General features: G+C 39.5%; 2 protein-coding genes and 1 long non-coding RNA gene across 4 annotated transcripts in view; 1 reads left to right on the top strand and 2 right to left on the bottom strand.

The window, feature by feature from the left end:
- Positions 1–21: 21 nt before the first annotated feature.
- On the top strand, positions 22–5,231 carry LOC136269355 (uncharacterized). Its single transcript, XR_010707297.1, has 3 exons — positions 22–504; positions 548–1,013; positions 1,074–5,231. It is a non-coding gene; the product is annotated as an uncharacterized lncRNA (long non-coding RNA).
- Positions 199–8,459, bottom strand: LOC136269353 (platelet-derived growth factor receptor alpha-like). Of its 2 annotated transcripts, XM_066064903.1 has the most exons (14): positions 8,207–8,459; positions 4,581–4,901; positions 4,358–4,526; positions 4,101–4,228; positions 2,133–2,831; positions 1,987–2,082; positions 1,752–1,862; positions 1,254–1,705; positions 1,083–1,205; positions 953–1,023; positions 855–895; positions 706–802; positions 531–651; positions 199–468 (listed from the first exon to the last, which is right to left on the bottom strand). In XM_066064903.1, the coding sequence occupies exons 1-14, from the start codon at positions 8,397–8,399 to the stop codon at positions 457–459; spliced, it is 2,634 nt and encodes an 877-aa protein (XP_065920975.1). In that variant the 5' UTR covers positions 8,400–8,459; the 3' UTR covers positions 199–456. The 2 variants fall into 2 exon arrangements, with proteins under 2 accessions (XP_065920975.1, XP_065920974.1); XM_066064902.1 differs by having other exon boundaries at positions 4,101–4,526.
- A 174-nt stretch (positions 8,460–8,633) lies between these two features.
- Positions 8,634–27,394, bottom strand: part of LOC136269351 (uncharacterized) — a 24,598-nt gene continuing 5,837 nt past the window's right edge. Inside the window, exons 4-12 of the mRNA XM_066064899.1 lie at positions 13,477–13,675; positions 13,241–13,312; positions 13,084–13,185; positions 12,906–12,963; positions 11,378–11,480; positions 9,356–9,483; positions 9,233–9,302; positions 9,116–9,181; positions 8,634–8,907 (exon numbers count right to left, since the gene is read on the bottom strand). Of these exons, the coding sequence (XP_065920971.1) occupies positions 8,773–8,907; positions 9,116–9,181; positions 9,233–9,302; positions 9,356–9,483; positions 11,378–11,480; positions 12,906–12,963; positions 13,084–13,185; positions 13,241–13,312; positions 13,477–13,675 (933 nt within the window). The 3' untranslated portion in view covers positions 8,634–8,772. The remainder of the gene's footprint in view (positions 8,908–9,115; positions 9,182–9,232; positions 9,303–9,355; positions 9,484–11,377; positions 11,481–12,905; positions 12,964–13,083; positions 13,186–13,240; positions 13,313–13,476; positions 13,676–27,394) is intronic.

Raw genomic sequence — 27,394 nt, 5'->3', positions numbered from 1 at the left:
TCATCTGAGTTAAAGGTTCGTGGTATCATAAAATGGACTGATAGTATACTATGTTATGCACATACATTAACAGGATATACAAATTTTGCAGGACCTATGTAATGTACAAGCATGAATTGTGTAATTATACCAATCAATTTCTATACAGGTTATCTAACTTGTAATTGATTTTCACATTATAGCTGCAAAAACTACATCTAATCTATAGCAATTTTAATATTATAATATAATAAATATATGTCGATAGCAGAATTTGAAAATGACCAAACATTACAAGTGCAGTTTCTTCTACTGAATAACCTTGTCTACTATATGTGTCCTATCAATAGCCGATATGATGAATAGGAAGGAACTAATGGTGTATGAAAACTAGCCTATACTACAAAAAGCTATTAGCTATATTTATATTTGTGGCCTTTTGTCAAGATGGATGAAGATCACCACTCACTCATATCTTTACACCATAGTCTATAAAGAAAGAAATACACACAGAGTGTACTTATGGTATGAATGAGTCTATGTGCACTTACCGATAATCCTTTGATAGTGACAGACTTCACAAACGGAGGTTTGGACAGTCGTTCAATTGTATCTGTAGCTGAGGGACGCTCACTGACATTATCACTCCAGTAGAGTCTCATCAAATTGTACCTAACCAATAGCAGTAAATAATTGTTTGATAAATTAGGTTGGTTGGTTGGTTACCATGTATCACTGCAGCCATCTGGTTGAAGTAATCTCCCACCTTCTTGTAAATGAGACAACATGTCCACATTAGGGACACCCTCGTAGGGTGACTTTCCTATCACCAACATGAAACTGGATGTGATTATTAATGTAAGTCTGTTCCTTACCATAAGTGGTGATCTCCCACAGAACAACTCCATATGACCACCTAGTATGGGGGCAAAGAGTTCTTGGAAGACATGTCAATACAAGCACTGAAACTAACATGTCACTTTTGTGGGTGCATATTGACTCCTTTAAACTCTCAATGGCCATCCATTTCACAGGTAAAGGTCTCTGTACATTGTGTGGATATTAGCATTGTAACTACATTATCGCTCTTTCAGTGAACTCACATCTGATTTTCTCTTGTAATACTCTTCCTTGCCAAGTTCTCGTGCCATTCCAAAGTCAGCAATTTTTAGTAAGAATCCTTCAGCAATGAGAATGTTGTGAGCTGATATATCACCATGATAAATCTGTGTTGTACATGTAACATGTAACAAGTATTATAAAATTTCTCATACTTTTAATTTCTCAAGATGTTGCAAGCCATATGCAATTTGAAGGGCAAAATTGACAATGTCTTCATTAAACAACAGTCCAGGTGAGTTCAGGTAATCTCTGGACAGAGAAATTATTTCACTTACAGGGGTCCAAGGTTTATTATAACTGTCCATGCTTTCAGGCACATAAGCCACATTATCACTGAACACTGAATCACCCTGTATACTCAGGAGTGAGCTATCTCTGGTCAACACTTGGTGCAAGTTCAAATAAGTACTAGAACTGCTGTTGCTCTGCAAGATGTTTACATAGTCTGTTGAGTTACTGGATTTCCGTACAAATTCAGGTGTTTCGTGAAGGTTAACTGATATTATGGGTAGTCCCAGTTGTACAAGAGCTTCTTGACAATTTCTCAAATAGTCATTCAACTTTCCATACATGCAGTACTCCAATATGATGTAAGGGGATTCACCTAAATTGTATATCTAATGAATTATACACCAAGTAAGACTACAAACCTTCACTATAGCAGAATCCTAGCAGGTTACAAATGTTAGAATGAGGTTTGATCTTCAGTAAGATCTCCAACTCTGACCAGAGGTCATGAATAGCACATTCTGTTGTAGTCTCTAAAAATACCGTTGCATATAGAAGGATTGATGTGAAATGTATAATGCAATGTTACTGACAATGTAGCACTAGGGTACATAGCTTATATTTGTATACAAAGCTGCTGCTACTGAACATCTGTACCTTTGCATGTCTTCACTGCTACTATGTTAAGATGAGGAATATTCTGAACTATGCCTTCAGCTTTGGCCCTCCATACTTTACCAAAATGTCCTTCACCTTTGTAAGTAAACAACACTACAACATTTCATCATATTACACCACTTTACCTAGTACATGTAGTAGAGTTACTGTATCTCTTGGAAACTCCACATCCTTGTTCTCATTTATAAATTTCATATCCATTGGAATACTAACAGTTAACTGTCCAAAGGTAGTTGGCATTAGTGAAGCAGTCTTTAAATGACGATGTCTTCTATAGTATAAAATCACGGCCACGATTACAGCAATAACAACCAGTAAACTGACAACCAGCCCGACAACCACAAACAAAGTTGGATTGGATGAGGTAGATGAAGATGACACTGATGCTGATAGCACTGACAGCTCCATAGTATACACAAGTGAGCCCTCACTTACATTGTAATGTGTTAAGAAATGTCTATTCACACCAGTAATCTTACAAACAAGACTATTGTTTCCTCTGTGTGATGAAGTTTTAATGTGTAATGTGGCATTGTGGATAGGTTGAACAGTGTGAAGAGGATCACCAGTGTAAGTAGTATCAGTGGTGTTCAGTACTATAGATGAGTTGTGTATAGAATATGTTACAAACATTGACGGCAAGTCAGTATCATCTGGACTATGTTCTGGTATATTATTGTTATGTTCTAACACAGTAGTATTGGCATACCAAAGAACTCTAGCCTGCCAACCAGCCATCGCCACACAACTATAAGTATTGTATCTGGTAGAGCTGCTAATATTGATTATGGCAGATGGTAGCCCCAAAAATCTTGGAATAACATCTAAAGGATAAAACAAAAAATACAACAAATTCTAGATGTACCAGGGGTGGATCCAAGAGTTGGCAAGAGGAGGGTCACACCCAGGCCAGATGCATGTAGTCAGGGTGAAACCCCATATTGCTAAAGAACACTAGTACTCAATCCAGTGAGATATTCGAATATTGTCATCACATCTGAGTGGTCTAAGTAGATCAGTGTGTTATGATTGATGGTGGTTTTGTTGAGTAGTGACTGGATGAAATTTAAACTAGTGATGCAGTGATTAACCAGTATATAATTGGAATCAGTTTATTAGCCAAATTTCAGCAATATCGGTATTAGCAAAGTAATTAGCCAATAAATTTTACTGACCCTGATGATATTTTCATAAAAATGCAACAAAACACACGAAGTTAAAAATTGCAATTTTGCAAAATACATGTAGAATTTTAGTAAGCATAAACATGGATCATTCATTGGTATCGACAATTACATGAATTTCATTATCAGCTAATTGGAGATTTGGCAAAATCTTTTATCAGTGTATCACTAATTTAAACACATAATATTATAACTGACTCCTCTATTAAAGTATGTTTGTTTTGATGGTAGTTACCTCTAGTGAGGATGTGGAAACACTACTGTTAGGAGGGGAACAGTAGACTTGAGGGAGGTAAAGTTTTAGGATAAAACAATATTTTTTTCTGGGAGAGGATGGTTCTAATTATTGGGGTTGGTATCTCTTGGTAAGATGGAATTTGAGGACATACAGGTTCTCCCATCAGACAGAACCTGTTTGATGGTTGTGTACTGAATGTTAATTGCAAAGGTAAAATGAGGCAGTGTCAGTGATCATAATTAATAATCAGTTGAATGTTCTATTAGAGTATCTTGACAATTCTAGTTTTATATATAGCAAACTTTTTGCATATAAAGTGCATGTCCATTGCCTTTTTGTACTTCGATAATGTGTATGTGTGATACGTCCTAAAATCCAAGGGAGAGAAAAAGAGCTCAAGGGCCTCAAATCCACCCATGTGATGTTCTGTATAGGTAGGTATCATGCATACATAGCACTTTGCTAAAAAGCTCTAATTTGACAGTGTAGTGGTGGGGAAGAAAGGACGCATCCTCCCTGAATGTCTCATGCTGGATTTACAGTTATGTATTGTCAGTTGTGTTGTATATTGTGATGTGACCTGTACTTATTAGACCACTAGCCCGGCATGGTTACAACCCTACTAAGAAATAACTATACAGTTAACAAACAGAAAAATAACACACACTAACCTACAAAGATAACAGGATGTACTTCTTGAGTGAGTCTTGTTCCATTACTAAGTAAGTCTGCAGCACTGGACACACATCTGTACATTGATCCATTGTCAGTCCAGTTAGCCATTACAATATCAAGATTACTAAATAAGGAGTTGTGTGATAGAGACCCACAAGTTACCACATTGTACAAAAATGACCTAACTCTTTCTAGCTTGTATCTCTTTTCAACTGATACAGTAAAACAGTACGTTTTATTTTTATCAACACACCCAGCACGTGAGTCATTAATCCATATTTGGTCCCGGTACCAGCCAAGTGATGAGAGAACTGGACCTTCTGCCTCACACATTAAAGTTAGCTTGTCTCCAAGAGCAACATAAAATTTCTTTTTGTTTAGTGCACTTTGAATTTCAGGTGGACTGACAGATCTGGATTCTTCTGTTATGAATATACACTATAATTCAGTTTTTGTATTATAGTAATAGATTTTACCTCCACTTATTGTGTGATAAATCCACAACCCTCCATTTATAATGTGTTGTAAACACCCAATACAGCCGATAAAGGAATTCTCATAAATCACATTATAGCGAAAGTGAAGTTGGTTGTTGGCCACGGTAAAATCTCTGGTAATGTCCAACAAGCTTGTTAGATGATTACTATTAACACAGGTACCATTGTTATAACAGTATACTGTAATATTGTAGTTTCTGCTCAACAAGTGTATACTCCATAACACGTCAGAGATAGGGCAACCAGCAGGACAACTTAGAGTCACATCACCAGTTTCGTTGACAAAGTAATATGTGCCCTCTGCGATAAGTTGAACATTAGTGTATTAAATACATGCTGGCAAATATTCAGTTACATCTGTGTGCATGTGAATGACCAACTAAAATGTGTTTACACTACAACTAAACATTACAGTAACTATACCCCAATATGTTACCTGAACCATTCTAGCGTATCTATATATTTGAAACGTCACCACATTGCTGTGTTATATATGCTGGCAACAGCTTTAAGGTGACGAAGTATCAAATGGACACATACTGATTATTTACAACGTTCGGCATTTTACTAGATACATCATTTAAGTACAAGCAGAAAAAGAAATTCAATTCAAAGATGATTGTTTACCTAATCACCTCTAGAGTAGATTATTCTTCTATAGGGACTTCTGAAAAGTCTAAGAATTATATAGATATTATACCCTTCATGTCTGGAGAGTATAATTATGATTATACTGAAAAAGCATAATCCAATCAATAAGTAATGTTGACGTCTATATAGCTATTTGTGTCATATGTAATGACAAATGGTGTTGGTCTTCATTTTCTGAAGCTTTAGGAAAGTTTTCTTAGAAATCTCAGATACAAGAATGCTGGCATATGCTGCTATATAACATCTACTCTTGATTTCCCAAATATTACACATTCTATAAACCAAAAAGGTACTGTATAATCTTATAAACTCTGGTATGTTTTGCAGCTATCATCAAACCGGGTCACATATTTGAATATCATGCACACAGATAGTCATGAAGTGGCTAATATGGATATAGTATGTTAGTATCAAGTTTGCTAAGCCAGACAATTTCCATGCAGAGCTTAATTGAATTTATACATATGTGCACATGTGGAAGCAATCATCACACGTGTGTGTGTGATGATTGCAACTCAAATTTATTTGCCCTATGAAATCTTTTACAAATTATTAGTATTCCTTCATGTCAAATGCGATGGTTTTTGTGGCTATGGTCTAACTGCATGATGCTGTTGTTTTTTCTAACAAATATAGCAACCTCATTTCACAAAATCTATGCTGGGTCACTGAATCAGATAGCAGCATTTGCATGACTTAATGTTCTTTATAATAGCTGATGTAACTCTCTCTGTAAGCTTTACTTGAGATCATGCACATTTCCCATTTTCCTGCCTGATAGATTGGTGGCATGTCCCAAATTGCAGAAAGTTTATGCAGTATGCAGAGTCATGCATGACTTCTATCAGCATGTCTGAATGCTCTATTAGAGTATATCTTGATCTTAGATGAACTCTCATCGGTATAACCATATGTGACCCGGTCTGCGAAAAGGAGTCTTATAGTATCAAGTTTGACTAATCATAACTCCTCATGTTTTCAACCTATCACCTTCACATCACACCAAGCCATAGTGTTAAGTTAGGGGTATCAGGGGACAAAATTGCAGGGTGATAACACATTCACAAGTCAAGTTACAGGTTGCCAAGTATATGCAATTGAAAAGGCTATAAGACCCCTTTTCGCAGACCATATACCATTAGTAATCACTCATAAAAAGATTTCTAGCAAATGAATGGACCATTGTCATTAGAATTAGCACATGTACCAACGAATGTGGCAAGAATGGTCAGCAACATTATCACATTTGACAAGGCAGCTGTCACACTTGACTGGATGATGGTTATGTCACTAGTTTTGATGGTCAATCCATAAAACAACAGATCAGTCATTAAAATATGAAAGGTCTGATTTCCCACCATAGAAACTGCCAGAGGCATATATAGTAACAAAATTTAAAGTGAGGGGACTAAGCAGGGTAGTGACTGGTTGATACAATTTGTACAATGTGCAAAGCTCACACAGTATGTGGAACACATACTTTCTAGGGGGGTCTGGGGGCATGCCTCCACAGGAAATTTTTTGAAAATTTAGCCTTTTGAGATAGAATTTTGTAAAAATTTTGGCTAAACTTTGGTACATGAATACTCTATTAGTATTTGACTGTTCTATTAGAGTATCTGACTGCTCAACCTATTAATGCTCAACCTATTAATTAGAGTATATCGATCTTTAAAATTGGGAGGGGCTAATCACAAACATAGACATTATAGCAGCTTACCTCTTAAAGTTTCATAAGCTATAATATCTATGAGCTAAGCCCCCTTTAGCCTCCCTGTTGCTACGCCTACGGCAATTGCCATATATTTTTCATTTATTTATAGCTGAATGATATGCATTTTTATTGGATCAATATAGCATCTAAGCAAACTTAAAAAATACAAATTGCTATATACTGATTGCAGTAAGCCAACTGCATAATTCTTCTGCATTGCAACATGACTTTTATTTTGCCATCATATTATACACGTAATTGAGTCTTTCTGACAGCATCATGCTATGATTGGTTATGATATCTAATGAATAAAAAGCAAAGCCTACGGCAGCTGTGCAAAACATAGCTATTACCACCCAGTGAACCAGCACTGGGATGCCTGTGCACCACTCAGGCACTTGAGCCTTGTGCAGGCAAATCCTCCTGGGGCAGGGCTAGTAACCCGCAGGAGGACTATCCAGGTCTCATGGATAGAGGTTGGAACCCAAAGATCCACAACGACCCTTGAGACATGAACAGTTGGGCATTTTGCTCCCCCAATAAATACCAGGTACCAATTGGGTGGGCTACTTTTCCAGTTGACACCAACCCACCAGGTCAATATACAGCTGGGTAGACTGGAGCAGTTTTTTGCTCACGGAAACAACAAAAACACATAACCAGGTATTGAACCTGGAACCTTTCAATTACCAAGCCAATACTAACCACTTGGCCATGCTGCCTCTGCACACACACACACACACACACACACACACACACACACACACACACACACACACACACACACACGCACGCATACAAATGAAACCATGATGTAATGCCTATAAATCCAGAACTTGTACTCCCCATGAATCACCAAGAGTGAATCTATTGTGATAAATTAAGTCAGCTAAGAAAGAAGTTACTTTATCTCTGTCAGTCTCGTAGTACCTGCATGTACACCTAACTTGAATAATGTGCTCTGAGATGCTACATTTTCAAGTACATAGTCTACTATGCCAGAGGTAGTTGCCACTCAATCACCAATTCTACACTTTTAATACACGAGTGACGAGCCTAGCACACGTATTGCACATAGGACACACCCCATACATTGCACTAATCTGGTGGCTAGGGTCTGGCTCCTCAGACCAACATTGCACGTGAGACTAGCCACACCCCACACGATTACATTTTGTTAAGCTTTGCTTTGTCACTGATCACGCTATCTGGTGAAATCAATAACACACAAGTAACTTACTACAATTGATATCAGGGCCACCATCTTCACGACAAAACTCTAATTCTCGGTACCCTTCTTCCCACAATTTTATCGTACAAATCGTATCTAAAACGTCAGCAACTATGTCATCTTGAGTTACCACACTATAATTTGTAGTAGCAGCAGCAATAGCAACAAACCAATATAAAACTACAATTTGGAATATGGCCATACAAGGACGCTAGTCTTCCTTTGATCAGAAATTTTTAATCGAAGGGGCGGCCCCCTCCAAACTATACGCGAGCCACTCTTACTCCATTTAAGGTGGGCGGAAATCTATTTTTACTGCTTTATCCATGTGTATTCATTCCCTTAGTAGACATCCGGTCCAACATGTAAATATACACTAGTCGGCTTGGTAACTTACTTTCCAAGGGCAGTAGATAGCTTCCATTGTACCATAATATTACCAGTTTTCAACAGGTTTAATACTTTTAAAGTATATATTTACAAAACAAAAAATAGAATGCACAATTAGCAAACACAGGTAATTTATAATACGAAATTATAGGTAAATATAAAGTGTCACTCTAGACAGCTTGCCGCTATTGTTGAGTGTAGCCGTATGGTACAGTTAATGTAAACTCTGACTTTGGAAGGTTATTTTTAAGATAGTGGGTAAGAAGGGTAGGAATATCGGCATACGACTCGCCGCTTGTGAGTGAATAATGCTGCGTCGCCTACAACAGGAAGTCATCAGTAAAATAAGTACAAGTGTTGTACAGTAAAACCTCTTTATAGCAAACTCTTTAAATTTGTAAGGATCCAATTAAAACCCTCTAATGAAATTAAACTTCTTTTTCTTAAAAGAGAACAACCTCTTTGTCGCAGCTCCATAGGTGTCCATGATTGAGAGGTTTCACTGTACAATGAAACACTGTCACTTACTTGATCATGAAAGACTTTGTAATGTCGACTTTTTCCATTTCTTCCATTTGTCCAAACTGACAATACCTAAATAAAGCATGAAAGATCACTAATGTTTCCATACAATACAAAATTTGCCTTATCAGAATCAACGTTGCTACTGCCTCTGATCAAGTACATTCCATCATAATGTTCTTCGTTTAGTTTACTGAAAGAAGAACAAATACAAGAATTGTATGTAAGCAACAGAATAAATATCACCTGTTTGCTTCTTCTCGTGATAAGTGATCGAAGATGGCTCGATCAGGATAGACATCCTCTTTTGTTTGGAACTGAATATAAGGATCTTCTTCTTCACCATCAGTGGTGCTGCTTGAGTCACTGCAAGGCTTCAAAAATAAAGTTAAAAATCACAATAGCTAATTTCTGCACAACTGTTCCGAATTATCATACAGTACGATAGTACTGTATAGTAGGGACAACAAAGGAGTAGGCGTGGCCCATAAAATAATATCACCTAAAAACCAGCCTCAATTTTCCCAGATGACGATGAGACAGTATTGGTTAGGTAAAACTAAGCCCAAACAAGCTTTCAGATCGACCTGAAACACTTTCAACAAGTTGCTACGGAATTTAAAAAAAAATTATTTAACAGAATTTTCTACTGACCGACTGATGGCTTCAGACAAGTGTAACTAGGGCTATGGGTTTGATTTTCACTGTTCGACGTCACTTCAGCCTGAGAGGTGCCTTTTGGCATACCACAGTACGTACAGTGCATTCTTCATGGACTTACCAGTGTCCTCCTTTGTGTCCCATTCATCTTTGCTGACAGCATAGTGTCGATTTGGCGGTAGCACGTGACGGCTTCCCTTCGAAACGGAAATCGTCCGTGTTTTTCATAGTGGATATTTTGATTGCAGAGGTGCTTTTCAAACAGTTCTTGATTCGTACTGCTGTGTAATGGGTTGAACATAGCTGACAATGAAGTGTAATGGATATTTCATTTTTCAGACGATAATTGATATAACTGGGGTGTGTGGCACCATTTCTTTCTTTGGGTACGTGTGGATTGCAAAGATGCTTTTTGAACAGTTCTTGATTCATAATGCTGTGTAACGGGTTGAACATAGCTGACATCGAAGAGTAATGAATACTTCACTTTTCAGACGATAAATTGATATAGCTGGGGTGTGCGGCGCCATTTCAGATGCGGTATGCGTGGGTTCACCAGTCTTAATTATTTACAAAAAAAGTTTAAAATTTGGAATTTTCAACTAGAGTAGGGACCATAGCACATCGATAAAAGGTACTGAAACAAGCTGTAGTAGCGCACGATATTAAATCACAGTAAAACAATAAGAAGTGTTATATCCCTACTGTGCATTTTTATTATGGCATCTTGAGCACAGTAGGGATATAACACTTCTTATTGTTTTACTGTGATTTAATATTGTGCACTACTCCAGCTTGTTTCAGTACCTTTTATTGATGTGCTATGGTTCCTACTCTAATAGAAAATTTCAATTTTTTGTGTACTTGCTTACAAAAACCGGTTTCCTACATGTTTACTTTGTGAATGGCATGCTGGACAATAGAATGACTTTCAGATTTGTAAGTGTCTGAAATCCACACTGTGAGAGTAATTGAAATGTCAACAAGATCATATAATAAACATTGCCAGTTTTAAGATTTTGCACTATAACAGCGTAGCTGGGCTGCTTACCACTTTCCTGAACTCCTATATAACAGTACAATGGGCGTGAATGTGTAATAGCTGGTACTTTGCTATGAAAATTTATTAGCAGCTCATAGTAGGGCAACAGTGTCGGTATATGGGGCTAATACTGGCTATATGGAGACCAGTCTTTTATATTACGGATGGTAGAATAGGGGTGAGTTACATTTAGCAGTGAAAAACTAAGTGAGGTACCAGCCTCACTCTTTATACTCTTAGAAAGGATTCAGCCAACTGCTATGTGGCCAAGTCTGTACAAGCTGCTCCAGCAAAAGCCAGCATGGTTCCAGGGAAACATATCCAAAAGAGCGGCAGAAGGATAACAGTAGAATCACTGATAATGATACCACCTGTTTGTGATGATAACACCCGTTTGTGACATAATGCACTTTTAATTATTTTTAGCTGACAGGTAAACCATCATACATACATGTATAAATTAGGCACAAGAAAGTATTTCCACCCACAGACAACCTGTGGGGCCTGGCTGGTGGTACAAACCTAATTCAACAACTCAACAGTATAGATCTACAGTGAAGACTTACATCACCACGAGCTGGAGGTGGTGGAAAACCATTTGTTGTAGTTGCATCTGATTGCTTTCTCTGTACCATACTTAGTCCCATTGTACGAGATTCATTAGCTTCCCTGAAAGCAAACAAACAAGTGCTGACACAAAACTAGGTAACCAATTGCAACAGTACTACTTGGGAGATTTTGCTAGCACGTGGCATAGGACAAGTTAGCAAAAATATACAACTAGACACAAACAAGTTGATATTGCATCTTGTATTATCCAATTCAAATTAATTTTTGATTATGAACTGCATACTATATGCTGAGTGTTAGCATCTATTACTTATACACCTTGTAACATGCACTACACCTTGTAACATGCACTACACCTTGTAACATGCACTACACCTTGTAACATGCACTACACCTTGTAACATGCACTACACCTTGTAACATGCACTACACCTTGTAACATGCACTACACCTTGTAACATGCACTACAATGACATGTAAACAGCTTTACAAAACACTAAAGAGTACTTATGATACAAAGCAATGAATGGCTGCTGTCTTCTTCACTGGAATTTGATGCTGTTTTTGATGATACAGGCATCCATTTATAAATCACATGATCTTTAATATACCAGGGATGTGCCTGGGTCACCACTACCACTCAACAACCACTACAAATTCACTTCTAACTTATGCAAATTAAGGCCCCACAAGTCCTATCCTAAATCTTCTGGACTTATCCCTGTTTCTTGTAGCCACCACTACTCTAAACCTGGGTACATCCCTGATATACCACTGTATTTGGTAGTGGATTTCTCAGTTAATGAAGTGGTGTACACCCATGATTGACATTCAATGAAAAAGGCTGTTTTCTAGGTGACGTGAAAGGAAGCTTTTGCCAGCTGCATCGCTGCTTGGTGTCATTTTAAATGGTGAGCAATACAGTGGCAGTGAAATCTTTCAAGCATTAAAAGTTATCATCTTGTGGGAGTTTAAAATAAGGAAAGCCAACATATTGACTATTGATGTCAAAGGGCAAAAGTGGTTGAATATTTCGTCACCACCTAACTATATAATAGAATACAAGTTTGTTCTATTAGAACAACTGAATGGAGATCTGTGTCTAAATCATATGGCATGGCTGCAGTTTAGTGCAGTGTTTTGTTACAGGTCATGCCCACCATTTAGTTGAAGCACCTACTTTTTTTCTGTTACTGTACGAGGCAGAATTATGCAATTACAACACTCATATATCCACATAGGAAAGAACCCTTGCTCAAACTTGCAGAAAAGCCAACTTTCACAAGTGCTTAATAAAAATAAACAGCTTTCACTCAAAAAATGAATGTTACTTTTCTGTAACTTGAGGCTTGTTTGTTTGCATGGGCACAGACATGCAGACTGAGCAAATTGTGTTTGAGCAAATTAAATTGGGTCTGTGCCTGGTTTAAAAAATAAACAGTCGCTTTTCTAAAATGTGAATTGTGCCTAATTTTACAGGGACCTGGTAATAGCTCCAATGGCAAAAATGGCCAGAGAACTCACCTCACTGTCAAGTATCCAGGATCATTAGGTGTTATGGTGGACACATTGGCTGCAGAGTCTGAGAACAGAAAGGTAAGATTAGTAACTGCACTGAATAAGTGTACTGTTTGTGCGTGCATGAGAGTGTGTGCATGTGTATATGATCTCTAGTAAGCAGTTTCTTCAACGGCATGATTACCTGCAATTCTTGACTGCTGCTGTTCTTCTTCTGGTAACGTGTGAAGTGGTCGTGGTGGAAATGATGGCAAGTTGGGATTGATTGGTGGCCCATTATGCAATGCTACATAATGAGAAAGGAGAAATGATTCTGCTGACTACAGATGAATAAGACGTACTTCGTATCTCCCGCATATTATCGTTAATTTGTGTGTAAGGATCTTCAGGATCCTCATCAGGGTCATCTGCAACTGAACACAAGAAAGAAATTAGTAATGAAGTGTGTGCGCTTATACATACATACAGACAGACAGACAGACAGACAGACAAACAGAGAACAGTACAAAGTATACAGATAATCATACAATACTTATACATTTCACCAATAACTCAAAACCACAATTAAACACTATACTTCTAGCCCGAGCATAGCCATTTTGTTCATCATCACTATCATCATCATCCGGCGGTGGTTCTGAATATATATGGTCATCCTCATCTTCAGGTATATCAGCTGTCTGTCCGGTTGGACTACGCATAGCTTTCTGATGCAATGCTGTGTTATATACTCTTCTTATTTCATTGATCTCATCTTCAATCCGTTGCTTCCATGTCTGCAGTACAGTGGACAAACAATAGACTACATTACATGCACTGTTCACCATTATATAAAGCTTAGTACAAAGTTAACCTTTTCGATTTGTATAACCATTATTAGTGATCGTATTATTGGCAAATCAAAACTTGTGGAAGTTTTCATTTTGTGAAGCACACAATTTACAACATCCAGATTATAATGGACCAAAAAGTAAATGTGCAACCTTAAAAACATAGTCAATCAAATTTGCAACAAGAGGAAGGCAGGCAAATGTCTGATAAATAAACCTGGCCCATCATGATCAGATTTATTTTATGCTTGATGAAAACAGAAATAGCTGTATTTTCTTTAACCAAGTTACGGTACTAAATTGAAACATCATAGCATGCCTTTGTGACTGCAAAAGGCATTATTCCATTCATACTATTTATAGAACCACTTCATGAGCCAAGCTATGATGTCAAGGAATGTAATATTGCAAAAGGTGGCTTTACAACATTTGGAACATTCCAATGATTTCATGAGCATAATCATCACATTGGCGGATCACAAGAAAACTAGGTCCCAAATTAAATACAACTTAACACATATAACTAATACACAAACATCTTCTGGATGAGAGCACAGGACGCCATCAATGCACATGTAGATTTTAGGGACACAATTTTTATCTATAATTTTGTCCATGTTTTAAAATTACATCTACAATGGAAGCTTCTCCTCAAATCCTTGCTCAGTGTGTAATTTATACACTGAATCATGATTTTCTGTACCTTCTTGTACTTCACTTTAATGATCATACGATTACTGTACACTTAAGGCTATCACTTGGATGTGACAATAGTAGAAGTTGAAACAGTGGTATAACTGTACAGAATCATGACTACATGCATTCAACATTCCTATTTTCTCTTGCAAAAGGCATCGATCTGTGCATATAACTTCTTAGTGTACCCTTTAGCAAACACATTTAATGGTTTTTGAGCATAACAGAAAGAAAATCATAGGTATTGATTTTACACCATCTGACATATACAGCAGTACTGTGCACTTTGTTATTACAACATTTGAATGGTCCCTACAAACCCCTCCCACACCCCACACAGAGTTGCTAAAATCAGGCGCCCAAGGCACTTATGGGCTCCCCCTACAACATTTATTGTCCATGTTCACATAGGAGAGAATAATCATTAAAAGAAGAGAATAAGTCCTACCAACCTGTTCCATCCCTAACATATCTTTCTACTTACAAGTTCCACGAAGTCCAACTAACCTTTTACATAAAAACATTTTAATAACAAGTACAACCTTTTGACATGTCTACATCCTGTGTACTTTACAGATATGATGCAGTTATGGCAACTAAAAAAACTATCAGGTTACTAAAACACTAACCACAAGACACATGAAGATCAGTCTACAGCTAGACGGCCAAAGTTCAGACCACAAGAGGATGTGTGGAATTTATGACAAAAATAATATTAAAGTGGTTCTCTACTGAAGACCAGCACACTTCATTAGATCAGTTAGAATCATTTGGCATCTGGTTTTGTATCTTGTAGGGAATCAGGTGCAGTGAGACCCCTATAATGTGACATTCATTGGTGCCAAGAATTGTGTAGGATTACTGAGGATATTGGGTAGTGCAAGGTACGACAATTCTATTTAATACAAACCAAAACAGCTAGCACAGCAGTTAATCGACCAGGCAGATTACAAAGCAGTTAATCGACCAGGCAGATTCAAATATAATCTAGATGAATGAACTACTGATCATTTGTTTTGGAAAGTGTTGCCAGCTGGCACACAAAGTCTCAAATCGTCATGCCAGCTGCCAGTGTTGCAAGGTCACCAACACCACACAACCGTCGGAATGACAAACAGCAGGATAAAATCCTCTGGTGTTGGTGACACTCGCAACACAGCACTACATTCCAAGACAAGACTATATAGAGATATTCTGTATTACAGAGGTGTTAGGTGATGAAGGTAGCAAAATCTACTTATCCCACTGTTCATGTTAACACACACTCACTTCATGTTCCTGCCATAATCCACCCGATACTACCTTGTTCTGGCTACTGTGGCTAGTATAAAAGCACCTTTTTGATCCCCACACGTCCATCCATCCACCCACTTGCACGCACGCACGCACGCACCCACGCACACAATTATGTGTACATGTAATGTAGTGCTTGAAAACAACACAGTGCTGAATGGCTGTACCTTACCAATTCGTGATTCATGTATTAGAATACTTCTAATATATATTTATACCGCAGTTTGCGAGGGATTTTGCTGATATTTAGCCCTTGGGCTTTCGGGTGTATATATCAGCAAAGCTCATCATTGTCGTGGTATAAGTCACTCTAGGCACTCACCTGATACAGTGTAGGTGAAAGAACAGCTGTAACAGTGCCCACCTTGTTTGTTGTATACATCAGTATCTGATGATTGATGGTGGTTTTAATAGTGTGGGCTAATAGCCCTTAGAACGTTAATCATTCATAGAAAAATTGTGATTGTGGGATCTAGTTTTTTAGTTTTACCATTTTGTACTACATTCTTCGCTATTGGGACAGTAAATTAATATATTAAGTTAAGTACTTAGGACTATAAGTTACACCTATTTAAATCTAGTTGTCCTCTTTGTGTGGCTCTGTGGTCTGCTCAATGGCTGACACGTGATGGGTAGAAATACACATCCACCCATTACCCAAACAATTATTAAATAGTTAACTGTTTACCAACTATCAACTTGTCGAAACTTAGCAACTACACTGAGCCTAGCCTAACTTATAAACCAAACCCACAATTAAATGCTCCGTGTCACTCAATATAACAAGTCAAAACGTATTGTATCTTTGAACTTGTAGGGAATCAAAGCCATGAGCAAACAGCATTCCCATGATATCGGATATTGCCCAGGCAATATAGAGTTAAACCCCAAGTGGCACCTTTAAATGCCCACGCTAAATTGGCGTATTACTGTATATCTGTTGGGGTTACGGTGGTGGCCAAGCGGTCGCGAGCGGGCACCTACAATTATAATGATTTTTTAAAACTACTATATCTTTGTCTCCATGCAGGTTTTAAGGAACACAACCACAGTGAAGATTGACACAACCCCATGCCCTTAGCAGCATAAAGAAGGCCTAATTTCTATTAGCAGCGATATTTGTAAAACATTCTTTCAGTTAAGTTTATTATCGCTCCATCCTTGGGGAAACGATGTTTCTTATCAGTCTTCATGTAACTGTGTATAATGGTTATCATAGGTGCTGAGATACCCACAGAAATTATATGCTAATGGTGCTAAAAACAGCTATAGAACTACAATGTTGATCCGCAGAACAACGATTATACACCACTGCATTTGTTAGGCTACCAGCAATTGTCATTCAAATTTTTGGCCTCTTACGATTAACCATCATGGAAAAAATCTGCTCACCAGGTGCAGGTGTAGATCACACGCTTGAACGCATGAGTTATACAATCAATGTGGATTTTAAGATAGCTTGTGGTTTTGTGCTTTGTTTGACTTTCTTCTCTAAAAGAGCTCGTATGAAAGGTTATTATGGTGTATTATTGATGTGTGCTCAAATGTGTGTAACACTCCGACACATGGGAGCAGTTTTAGTTGATTGTTGCGAGTTTGAACAAATAAATCAGTAGTGGGGAATTATTGCTACTGTGAACTCAACAATGAAACTGGTGAGTTATTGTCATAACATGTACGCAGTAAACATATATCACTACAAACAATACTACAAATCAGATTACAACACTAGCACTGTTACAAGTTGTCAATGTTCAACGTATCTTTTGTCCTGTAGGGTACACAGGATTGGCAATTTCAGGTAACAAATACTTGTTATAAAATGTTTGTGACTTAGAAAACATTTTCTGCTGCCAAAACTCTATGTTTGGTGTCCACACACAAAAGTCATCTGTCCTTGTATCTGATAATAATATGAATGTTTTTTTCAGTGTTACCCGTCCATCTACCAAGGAACAACAGAATTGGTTCAATTGTTCACAGGTAGTCTCTGGAGTCATGGTCCTTGCAGAATTAGGGTATTTAATCTCAAGGATTCCATGTTGCTTGTCACTAGTGTTGGATCCTCCACATTTGCTGTTGATATGTATACCCGTGCAAAGGACATGATAAGGTAAAGAAGTTTCTTTGGCTTTGACACTTATGTACGCTGTTCTTGCAGCTTGTTCGTAATTTCTGCCCACTCCAATGCAGATACTGTATTCCGAGGTGGCCTGTAAAGGATGGACTCAACCAATTTCTCAAACTTCGATCTACGTTTGACCGCAGTAGCAAATGATGAAGCTGTTAGCTGCACACTCCGAAACCTTTGCCATAAACTATTCAGAGAAACATCCTGATTGGCAGTAGCAGCAGCTAGCTAAGCAGCTTTTGCATCACTAACACACAGGGACTTGAGGGGAGCTCTTTACAGATGTCATGAAGATTTGGTTGACTGGTGATGTCTGGAGCAGTGGCGTCTGGCCCATAATCTTCATCTGGGATTGCTGGTGTTATGATACTTTTTCTCCAGACATGCATGCTTGTATGACTCAGAATTTTTCTTGGTTTTGTCACTGTCATGCTTTCTTTTACGTTTGTAAGCATATGATCGAGCTACAAGTGATGGCATACAAAAAAAGATGTCTCCATGTATCCGCACACCATGTTGGACCAAGAGTAATGTACTATGCTCAAAGGAGCCAGACTGGATTCTGTTTATCTGTTTACCTCCATCCATTTTTGCGTGGACCGACATAAAACACATTTGTTGTTTTGTTGCCAATCAACTGATGGGCCTTGTTTATCTCCAGCCTGTTCCACTTCAAAAAGGAGGTTTGGAGGCAGATCATCAAGATTTATGTTTCTTGGGTGGCCACTTGCTACTTCAGAACACCACTCAGAGTTACAGGACACATGGTAGCCCAAATAATGTTTTGGACCTGCTCTTAAGTCCTGTTTAAGCTGCATCACATTATCAGCTTCTGGATTGCACAGCGTGCGCTATGTGTTATTTTTATAATAACTGATTTGGTAAGACTGCAGGGAAGGAATGCAGGGAAGTCTTTTGCTAATTTTTCTAATTTGACCTGTACCCTTTTACAGCGTGATTTGCACATTCAACTTTATCGACATCTCTGCCATAGGACAGTACTGTGGTGCAAATGTTGTGGAGAACTTAACTAACACCATCTCCAAATATTACTTCAGTGTATCTGACACCATACGTTTCCTCTGATATTCTGAATCCAGTAGCAATGATGTCAGCTGCCATTGAAGTTGATGATCCTGTCCAGTTCTTAAAGCACATGTGTTGAGGTGGGTCAACCTTGTTTTTATGTGCAATAGAGTAAACTGCACAGTATTTATTTCTGACTCCCATGTACAGGAACTTGTTTGTAACAGCCCCAAAAATCACACCAACACAATTTGCATTGTAAGAATGCTGGTGTGATCTTTTGCTCCAACCAGCATTGATGATTACTGCAATAGCAGGTATGCCTTGATGGTCTCGTTTGTTGTCAATTGCAACTCGTTTTTCTTCCCTAACATCAATTCAGTGAGGTACTGCTCATATAAGTGACCTAAGCATTGTTCAATGTCTATGAACACAGGCTGATAGTGGAGGAATGCCAATAATGCTGAGAGACTGCTCCAGGTTGCTGAATCCACCACCTGTGGCCATTTGACTCATCACGGCGGTGACATTACTTTCATGTGTTGACCTAAATGTGTCATCTTTCCTTGTAACCATTATTTTATCACTTGAAGTGAATTTGAATTCTTCATGACATTTTTCACATTTAGCTTTAAAAAGTGCTACTAAGGCCATCCCGCTTTACTTCTCCGATTGACTCTACAGGGGCTTGACATGCAGCACTTGTGATTGGTAATTTTGTGAGTCAGTACTAGGGGAGGTGATACCAACTGGAGTAATGTCAGTACTGGAGGAGGTGGTGCTACTGCTACTATCTAGTTGTGCATTATTTTTCTGTGATATATTTATATAAAATTTTAACAAGACTTACCTTCACGATCAACAGTAGTTGTCGATTCATCACACCGAGGGTTCGTGTGGCTACTCCACCGTTTGTTTATAGCTTTTCTCTTGGCTGCAAGAGTCAACCTGCAATAGCTCTTCGTTCATTTTTGTCTTCTAGACGTACTATCCATGTCAGGAATAAAACCTACTGCCAAAACTTTGCATTCAATGCGCATGTGAGACCTCTCCTTACCTTTGGCTGTCTATTTGCTCTAGCTTTTCTTCGCGACAGGTAGCTTTCGTTGCGCCTGCGTAGTAACTAATCGTACTTGTGGATTACTATTACATAACAGATTGCATAATGTGGTTATAAACGTTGCAGGGCTTCTAACAGTAACGGTGCCCGTTTGCCATTTGACTGCCACCTTGTTTTCTTCTTTGAGATCACAAGATGCTTTGAGTATGTATAAACAACTTCTCAGATGGGGACCTGGTATTAACTGGGGAAGCAAATACAAACATTATCCATGTCTTAATTTCAAGTGCCTTGTTTAGTTGGGCGATCACACATGGCAATACATCACACAGTAGGGTCATCACACATGACCAACCTCTTCTGGGTCCCATATACAGCTCGGTTTAATAGGTAAAGTTTCTTGCTTAACAAACAACAGCTTTATAGCACTTGGTTGTGATGTCTCACAACATAGCCAAATGGCACCACAACACACACACTAACCACCATACCACACTACACTACAATGCACACACACACACACACACGGAAATAGCATTTAATCCACTTGACTTTGTTACTGTTGCATGGACAGGGGAGTAGCGATGCCCTGAATAATTGGTAAATTGGAAATCGGTTTATTGGTCAGATTTCAGTAATATTAATATCAATAATTATTGGCCAATAATTTAGCCGATTAATTTCAATGACCCTAATGTTGTTTTCATAACAATAAGACAAATAAAAAGTTATTAAATGGCAATTTTACAAAATATGTGCAAAATTTTGGTAAACATAAACATCAGATCAGTTATTAGTATTATCAGCAAATAGCCATTAAGTGAAATGATACATTACTACAGGGGAGCCATAGAAACAAGCTAAGTCAAATGTTTTACAATAGAAGTATGGTAATTGTTAGATCCTGTTTACAGCAAGAACATTAACACATATGGTATCGAGATATTTATCAAGTAATAATTTCGTCGGTAAGGGAAAAATAACCAATAGGATACTCTGCAAAGTGCCAGCTCATATTTCATTAATTGATTTTCACTTAACTTACAAACTCGTGTAGTAAGACGCAACAACCAACAAGCTGTACTAAGTACAAATTCTACCCTATACAATTAACAGATCACGTATATTAATTTCATTATCATTTTAGGACTAAGAGAAACAAAGGGCAAATGTAATTTTATGTTGATACACCCGCTACAAAACCACAAGTTAACTTCTCCATGCTAGATTGACAATTCCCAAAAGAGTACTTACTCGCTATACACAAGGCAAACACCAGTTGATTTGCTAATACTATCAATTGTGAATGTACAAGTAACAGCAAAACACAAAATTAGTCGACAACATTAAGAGTTCTTTGAAAGAATTCTGTGAAAGGCTACAACCTGTTATTCTACACAGTTACACACTTTTCATATGGTCACTTTAAACCAGGTTGGACCCACACTTAACCCAGTTAACGTGTTCATGTGAGCTTCTTAACCCAGGTTGAACCTTGAAGTCATAAAATATCAATAAGCAAGTTCAACCCTACAAAGCAGTAGGGTTCAACCCAGGTTGAAATCAGGTCTGCAAAGTAAAAGCGCAAGTTGCGGTTTTTAGTGAATACATTAAGTGCTTAGAAGACAATTATCACTCAATTTATCACTCAATGAATACTATCATCTGAACTGCTGGGTTACTCAATGCCACTGTTGAACTCACTTTTGAGTGTCCATGTGAAAACAGTGTAAGGCTTCAGTTCAGATCTGTTATACTGTACCTAATCAGGTTTGTACTTTGACATGTGATGTGAACTTCCAACTATTTTCAAAGTGGCTGACATAATATAGTCAGTCAGTCAGTCAGCAAAGATGCGGCCACATGTACAAACAGGATTCTCAGAGCCAGTAACATAGTTTTGGGTTGTTATAAATTATTAGATGAAAACAAAATTAATGACTTCAAGCATGATGAAAATTACCAAAAATGATTTAATAGATAGTTCTCATACCTAACACATAAACACCAAAAGTACTATAAGTATGTTGGTAGTCCACACTGCATAGACTGCTGTTAACATTGTTCCAAATTTTTAAAATGCAAAGAGATGATTTTTTTTTGTCATTATTTTTTCACCATAGCAGCGAAAGATGGGCACCACCATCTTGTTACATCATACTGTATTTTTTTTAGAATCCTTATCACGTGAGGAACAGTTTGATTCACGGCACGATGACCAAGGTGAGATTTATACAGGTTTTTAGTACGTTTTTGTGTGTTCACAAGTGCTGTTAGTTTCCCTGTACTTCTTATCACTTCGCACCAAACTATATTAGAAACGCCTGAGCCTACTGAACAAATTGGTAATGATTTCAGCTTTGTAGCTCTCAGGACAAAAGAGTTATGGGTCCATTTACAAAGGGCACTCGTAGTATGCATTTTTTGCAATGTATTAGTCCTTGGATGATAAAGGGATAAGAAATACATATTTTCCTATGTTACCAAAGTGACCAGAGATGACCCTGTACATGAATGGAAAGCACATTGTCTACAATAACCAACCAAATTTTTGCAACACACATACAGACAGACAACACACTGGTCCGAAGCGTGAAGTTTAAAGAACACTAATATAGAAATAACCACTCTGTGATAATTACAATTTGACTATCTGTACGACATGTCACACTTACTATAAATCAGAAAATGTTTGGTGATTTTAAACCAGGCACACGCCCACAGCCAGCCGAAGACCAGCTATGGGCACATGCCTGGTTTACTGAAACTGATTTGTAAAAATGTGTGTGCGTGTGTGTGTGTGTGTGTACCTACCTATACCTATTTATGTATGTACGTCTGTACGCACTCACGTGAGCAAACCCATTAAATAGTAAAAGCAGCCGACATATAAGAACTGAAAGCTAAACAAAGTCTGTATTAAAACATCCCTTCGAGTTGTATTAAACTTCCGCACAGCCCTTTGAGTTGAAAGGGTGTGCGTCCCATACTTACACAAACAAAAATGGAGGGCAGCCTCAAGGCTTTTTCAAAAGAATTTGCGTGAGATAACACGATAGACAGATTATAAAACAGTTGAGAAGACACTTCTGTGTGCAATTTTTAGTTTACAGTGGTCTGTTTGAGTTACGTTTCCTTAGCAGTGTGTAATAAATTACAAAAACAATTAGTGAATTACAAAATAGGTTTAATTACAGTGAATTTGCAGGTAGCCATTATTACATATTTACTAAAATAGTTAATTGGATGGTATTTGTATATAACTAAATAGTTCATTAATTCCCTATTTAGCTATGAATTACATTTTGGAAGGCTCTGTTTCCATATCAACATGTAATGAGCATAATTACTAGGTATAACAGCCATTTTGAAGTTCACGTGACAACGATGACATCACTACACACAGCTCGTGTTCACACTTGCACGGCTTTTTACTTGGCTTAACAGCAAATACTACGATTTGTGTTACAAGAACGAGATGAGTGACAACGACAATTCCACAGCGACTATTGCCGAACTCCAAGAAACGATGCTTCTTTTTCGGAAGGAACTGCAAGAATTGAAGAGCGGAGCCACAAGCGTGGCCACCAATCCGCCACCGTCTGGCAACCACCCGCCGGCCGCGTTAGGCAATGTGTTGAATACCGGCAACTCTGGCAACCGCTTGGGCGGTACTCTGAGAAAACGCGGTCGAGAGACCGACGAGGAGGAGCCAGACACCGACGAAGAGTTTGACGCCGAGATTGATGCTGACTCCTTTCAACTATCTGAGGCCGGCAAAGCTTTCCTACAGACTGCCTTCAGTAAGAGGATGGACCGTAAGAACCGAGCTCAGCGAGTAGAGAAACTAGGGACACCCGATTGCCGCTGGACGAAGTGCCCTACCTTGGAGCCCGTCGTTGCAGCTAACCTACCTAAAGACACCGTAAGGAATGATCTACGAGTGAAGCAACTACAAGAGTACTGGCTAGATGCAGCATCCCCATTGATTGCGGCCCTTGAAGATATCCAGGAAGATAGAGCAAGCCTTCAAGAGGCCACCAAGGCAATGCAGGAAGCCTTGTATTTCCTGGGAAATGCCTCGAAGCACCACGCGGTGCATCGCAGACAGGCTATACTGCAACAATTGAATCCCCAGCTCAAACCTCTTGTTAAGGATGAGGACTTTGGGGAGGCTCCACCTTTTTTGTTTGGAGAACATTTTGCCTCAGTGGCAAAAGAGCGTCTGGAGGCAGCCGCTGTTCTCAAGAAGTCTGTGTGCTCTACCAACACCAAACAGCAGGGTTTTTACAAGAGCCACCCCCAGAAAGGTGCCTGGGGTCGCGGGGGTGGCCGATTCCGAAGTGGCCAGGATCACTCACGAAGCCGGAAGGGACATGAAATGGGGGCCAGCTCAGCAAAGCCTGGTACCTCCCAAGGCAAGAAATGACTAGAGACTCAATACCCTGCACCACATCACTTAAATTTAATAAAATCTGTTCAACCTATGCAGTTATCAACACCTTTGCATGGGGTTCAGCCCAGTCAGCCAGGGTCACCTCAACACCTAGAGGTGTTGATTGCCAGTATGAACATGGGCATAACATGCCCAGCACTGGCAGGGAGACTGCCCAAGTTTCTGGAAAACTGGCAGCAGCCCTAGACCCTTGGGTTCTCCAAGTAGTGAAGGGCTACTATATCGAGTTCACCACAGCCCCTCAGCAGTATCAAGCCCCCTCAGAGATACACACCTCAGAAACAAGGTGCTCTCTGATAGCGGAGGAAGTGACAGAGCTCCTGTCCAAAGGGGCTATAGAGGAAACTCAAGCAGGTCCCAACAGCTTTATTTCTCAGATATTTCTTGTAGAGAAAAAAGGTGGGGGGTACCGTCCGGTGGTGAACCTCAAGGAGCTGAATCAATTTGTCAAAGCAGAACATTTCAAGATGGAGGGGCTCCATCTTCTTCCATCCCTGATGCTACAGGGAGACTGGATGGCAAAATTGGACCTCAAGGATGCTTATCTGCAGGACCCAATTCACCCAGACCACCACCAATTTCTTCAATTTCAATGGGAGGGTAAGACCTACCAGTTCAAGTGTCTCCCATTCGGCCTATCAGCAGCACCCAGAGTTTTTACCAAGCTGCTAAAGCCAGTGGTAGGACTACTCCGACAGATAGGAGTAAGAATGATCATTTATCTGGACGACATTCTTTTACTCCACCAGAGCTTAGATCTACTAGAGATCCTTGTTTCCCAAGTATGCCAACTTTTCGAGGCACTGGGGCTCTTAATAAACAGGAAGAAATCACTTCTAGCCCCAACTCAGCAGATAGAGTTTTTGGGGTTTCAAATATGCTCCCTGACACTAAGAATTCAGACACCATCAGAGAAGCTCCGAAAGATCCGCCAGGATGCTCTCCGCCTACTAAGCCAAACCACAGTGTCTGTGAGAGAACTAGCAAGGTTTGTAGGGAAAACATCAGCTACAACCAGAGCAATCCAAGCAGCCCCATTGCACTACAGGGCCCTACAGAGGCTAATGAACTCAGCCCTACCACCAGACACTCCCCACTTAGCAGTGAAGAAGTTCAGGACCCAGGTAGAGTTATCCCCTGCAGCAAGAATGGATCTGAACTGGTGGTCAGAGCAGGCCTCACAGATGAATGGGGCACCGATTCTCCCAGCAACTCCAGTGCTAGTGATAGAATCAGATGCATCCAACATGGGATGGGGGGCCACGAACGGTCACGAATAGACAGGGGGACTATGGTCTGTAGAGGAAGCAGCCCATCATATCAACTATTTGGAACTGATGGCAGTATTTCTGGCACTGAAAACGTTCACCAGGGATCAGAGTCAGTGCACAGTCCTGTGCAAGTCCGACAATGTAACAGCAGTGTCATACCTGAATCACAAGGGCGGACTACACTCCGACCTTCTTTGCAAACTAGCAGTGGAGACTTGGGAGTGGTGTCTAAGTCGGGGGATTACACTAATAGCAGAACATCTCCCGGGCCTGGACAACACAACAGCGGACTGGGAATCCAGGACAAATCGCGACCGGAGCAACTGGAAGCTCAATTAATCAGTGTTTCAGGTGCTCCAGCAACAGATGGGACCACTAGAAGTGGATCTGTTTGCATCACGTCTCACAGCACTACTCCCATGCTTCTACAGTTGGCGCCCAGATCCGGAGGCAGAGGCCACAGATGCCTTCACACAGAATTGGGCTCTACACAGGGGATATGCCAACCCACCTTGGTGCCTCATCAACAGGTGCCCGGGACAAATAACCCAACAGGAAGCAAGAGTGGTGCTAATAACTCCACAGTGGACAACTCAACCTTGGTTCCCAGTAGCCCTGGGAATGCTCGAGGACTACCCACACTTACTTCCCAACACTCCAGATTTAGTGACCCTGCCAGCGGGGAAACGGTTCATAATGGCTCGGGGAATCCCACAATTGATCGCATGGCCCATCTCCGGAGTACCTTCTCATTACAGGGACTTTCTACAAAGGCTTCAGAGCTCTTACTCTCTTCCTGGAGATCAAAGACTAACAAAAGTTATAACTCCTTGTGTTTCAAATGGATTTCTTGGTGTCAGTCAAGGGATAGAAATCCCTTTGAAGGACCTGTGAGTGATGTGGTAAATTTTCTGGCAGAATTGCACTATCAGGGCTATCAATACCGCTCACTTAACTCATACAGGTCAGCAATATCCTCTATTCACAGCAAGATAGAGGGTCACCCAGTGGGTGAGCACCCGCTGGTTTCAAGAGTACTAAAAGGGGCATATAATGCTAGACCACCACTCCCACGATATAACACCTTCTGGGATGTAGGAGTTGTGCTACAGTACATTAAGGGTTTAGGGAAAAATAGCTCCCTTACCCTACGCCAAATTTCCATCAAAACAGCTATGCTGCTAGCTTTAACCAGGCCATCTCGCTCAGCTGATCTGGCTAACCTGGATATCAGTGCCCGCACCTACGTGGCAAGTGGAGTAATTTTTAAACCCCTACACCTTTCCAAGCAGAGTCGAGCTTCACGTCCAATGGAGAATTTCTTTTTCCCAGAGTTTACACAAGACCCAGGCCTATGCCCTGTGCAGGCCCTAAAGGCCTATAAATCTCGGACAGCTGCATTCAGGAATTTAGATGAAAACACTACTCAGTCTAAACTGTTTCTTTCATGGATTGGAAAGCATGCTCCTGTGACCAGTAGCACTATTGCTAGGTGGCTTCGTACATGCTTGCTTGAAGCTGGTATTGACACATCAATGTTTAAAGCTCATTCAGTCAGAGGAGCTTCATGTTCAACAGCAGTATGGTCTGGGGTGACTATAGGAGATATCTTAAAGGCTGCAGACCGGTCTTCAGAAGGGACCTTTCAGACGTTCTATCACAGAAATAAGGATTCAAGAGAATCATTTGGAATATCAGTACTGACGTCTGCAGCTTCTTCAAACTTACATGT

The sequence above is a fragment of the Dysidea avara genome, chromosome 10 (assembly GCF_963678975.1).
Source record: "Dysidea avara chromosome 10, odDysAvar1.4, whole genome shotgun sequence".
Lineage (NCBI taxonomy): Eukaryota > Metazoa > Porifera > Demospongiae > Dictyoceratida > Dysideidae > Dysidea > Dysidea avara.
Note: the sequence above shows the minus strand (reverse complement) of the source record. Positions and strands in the feature narration are given on the sequence as shown.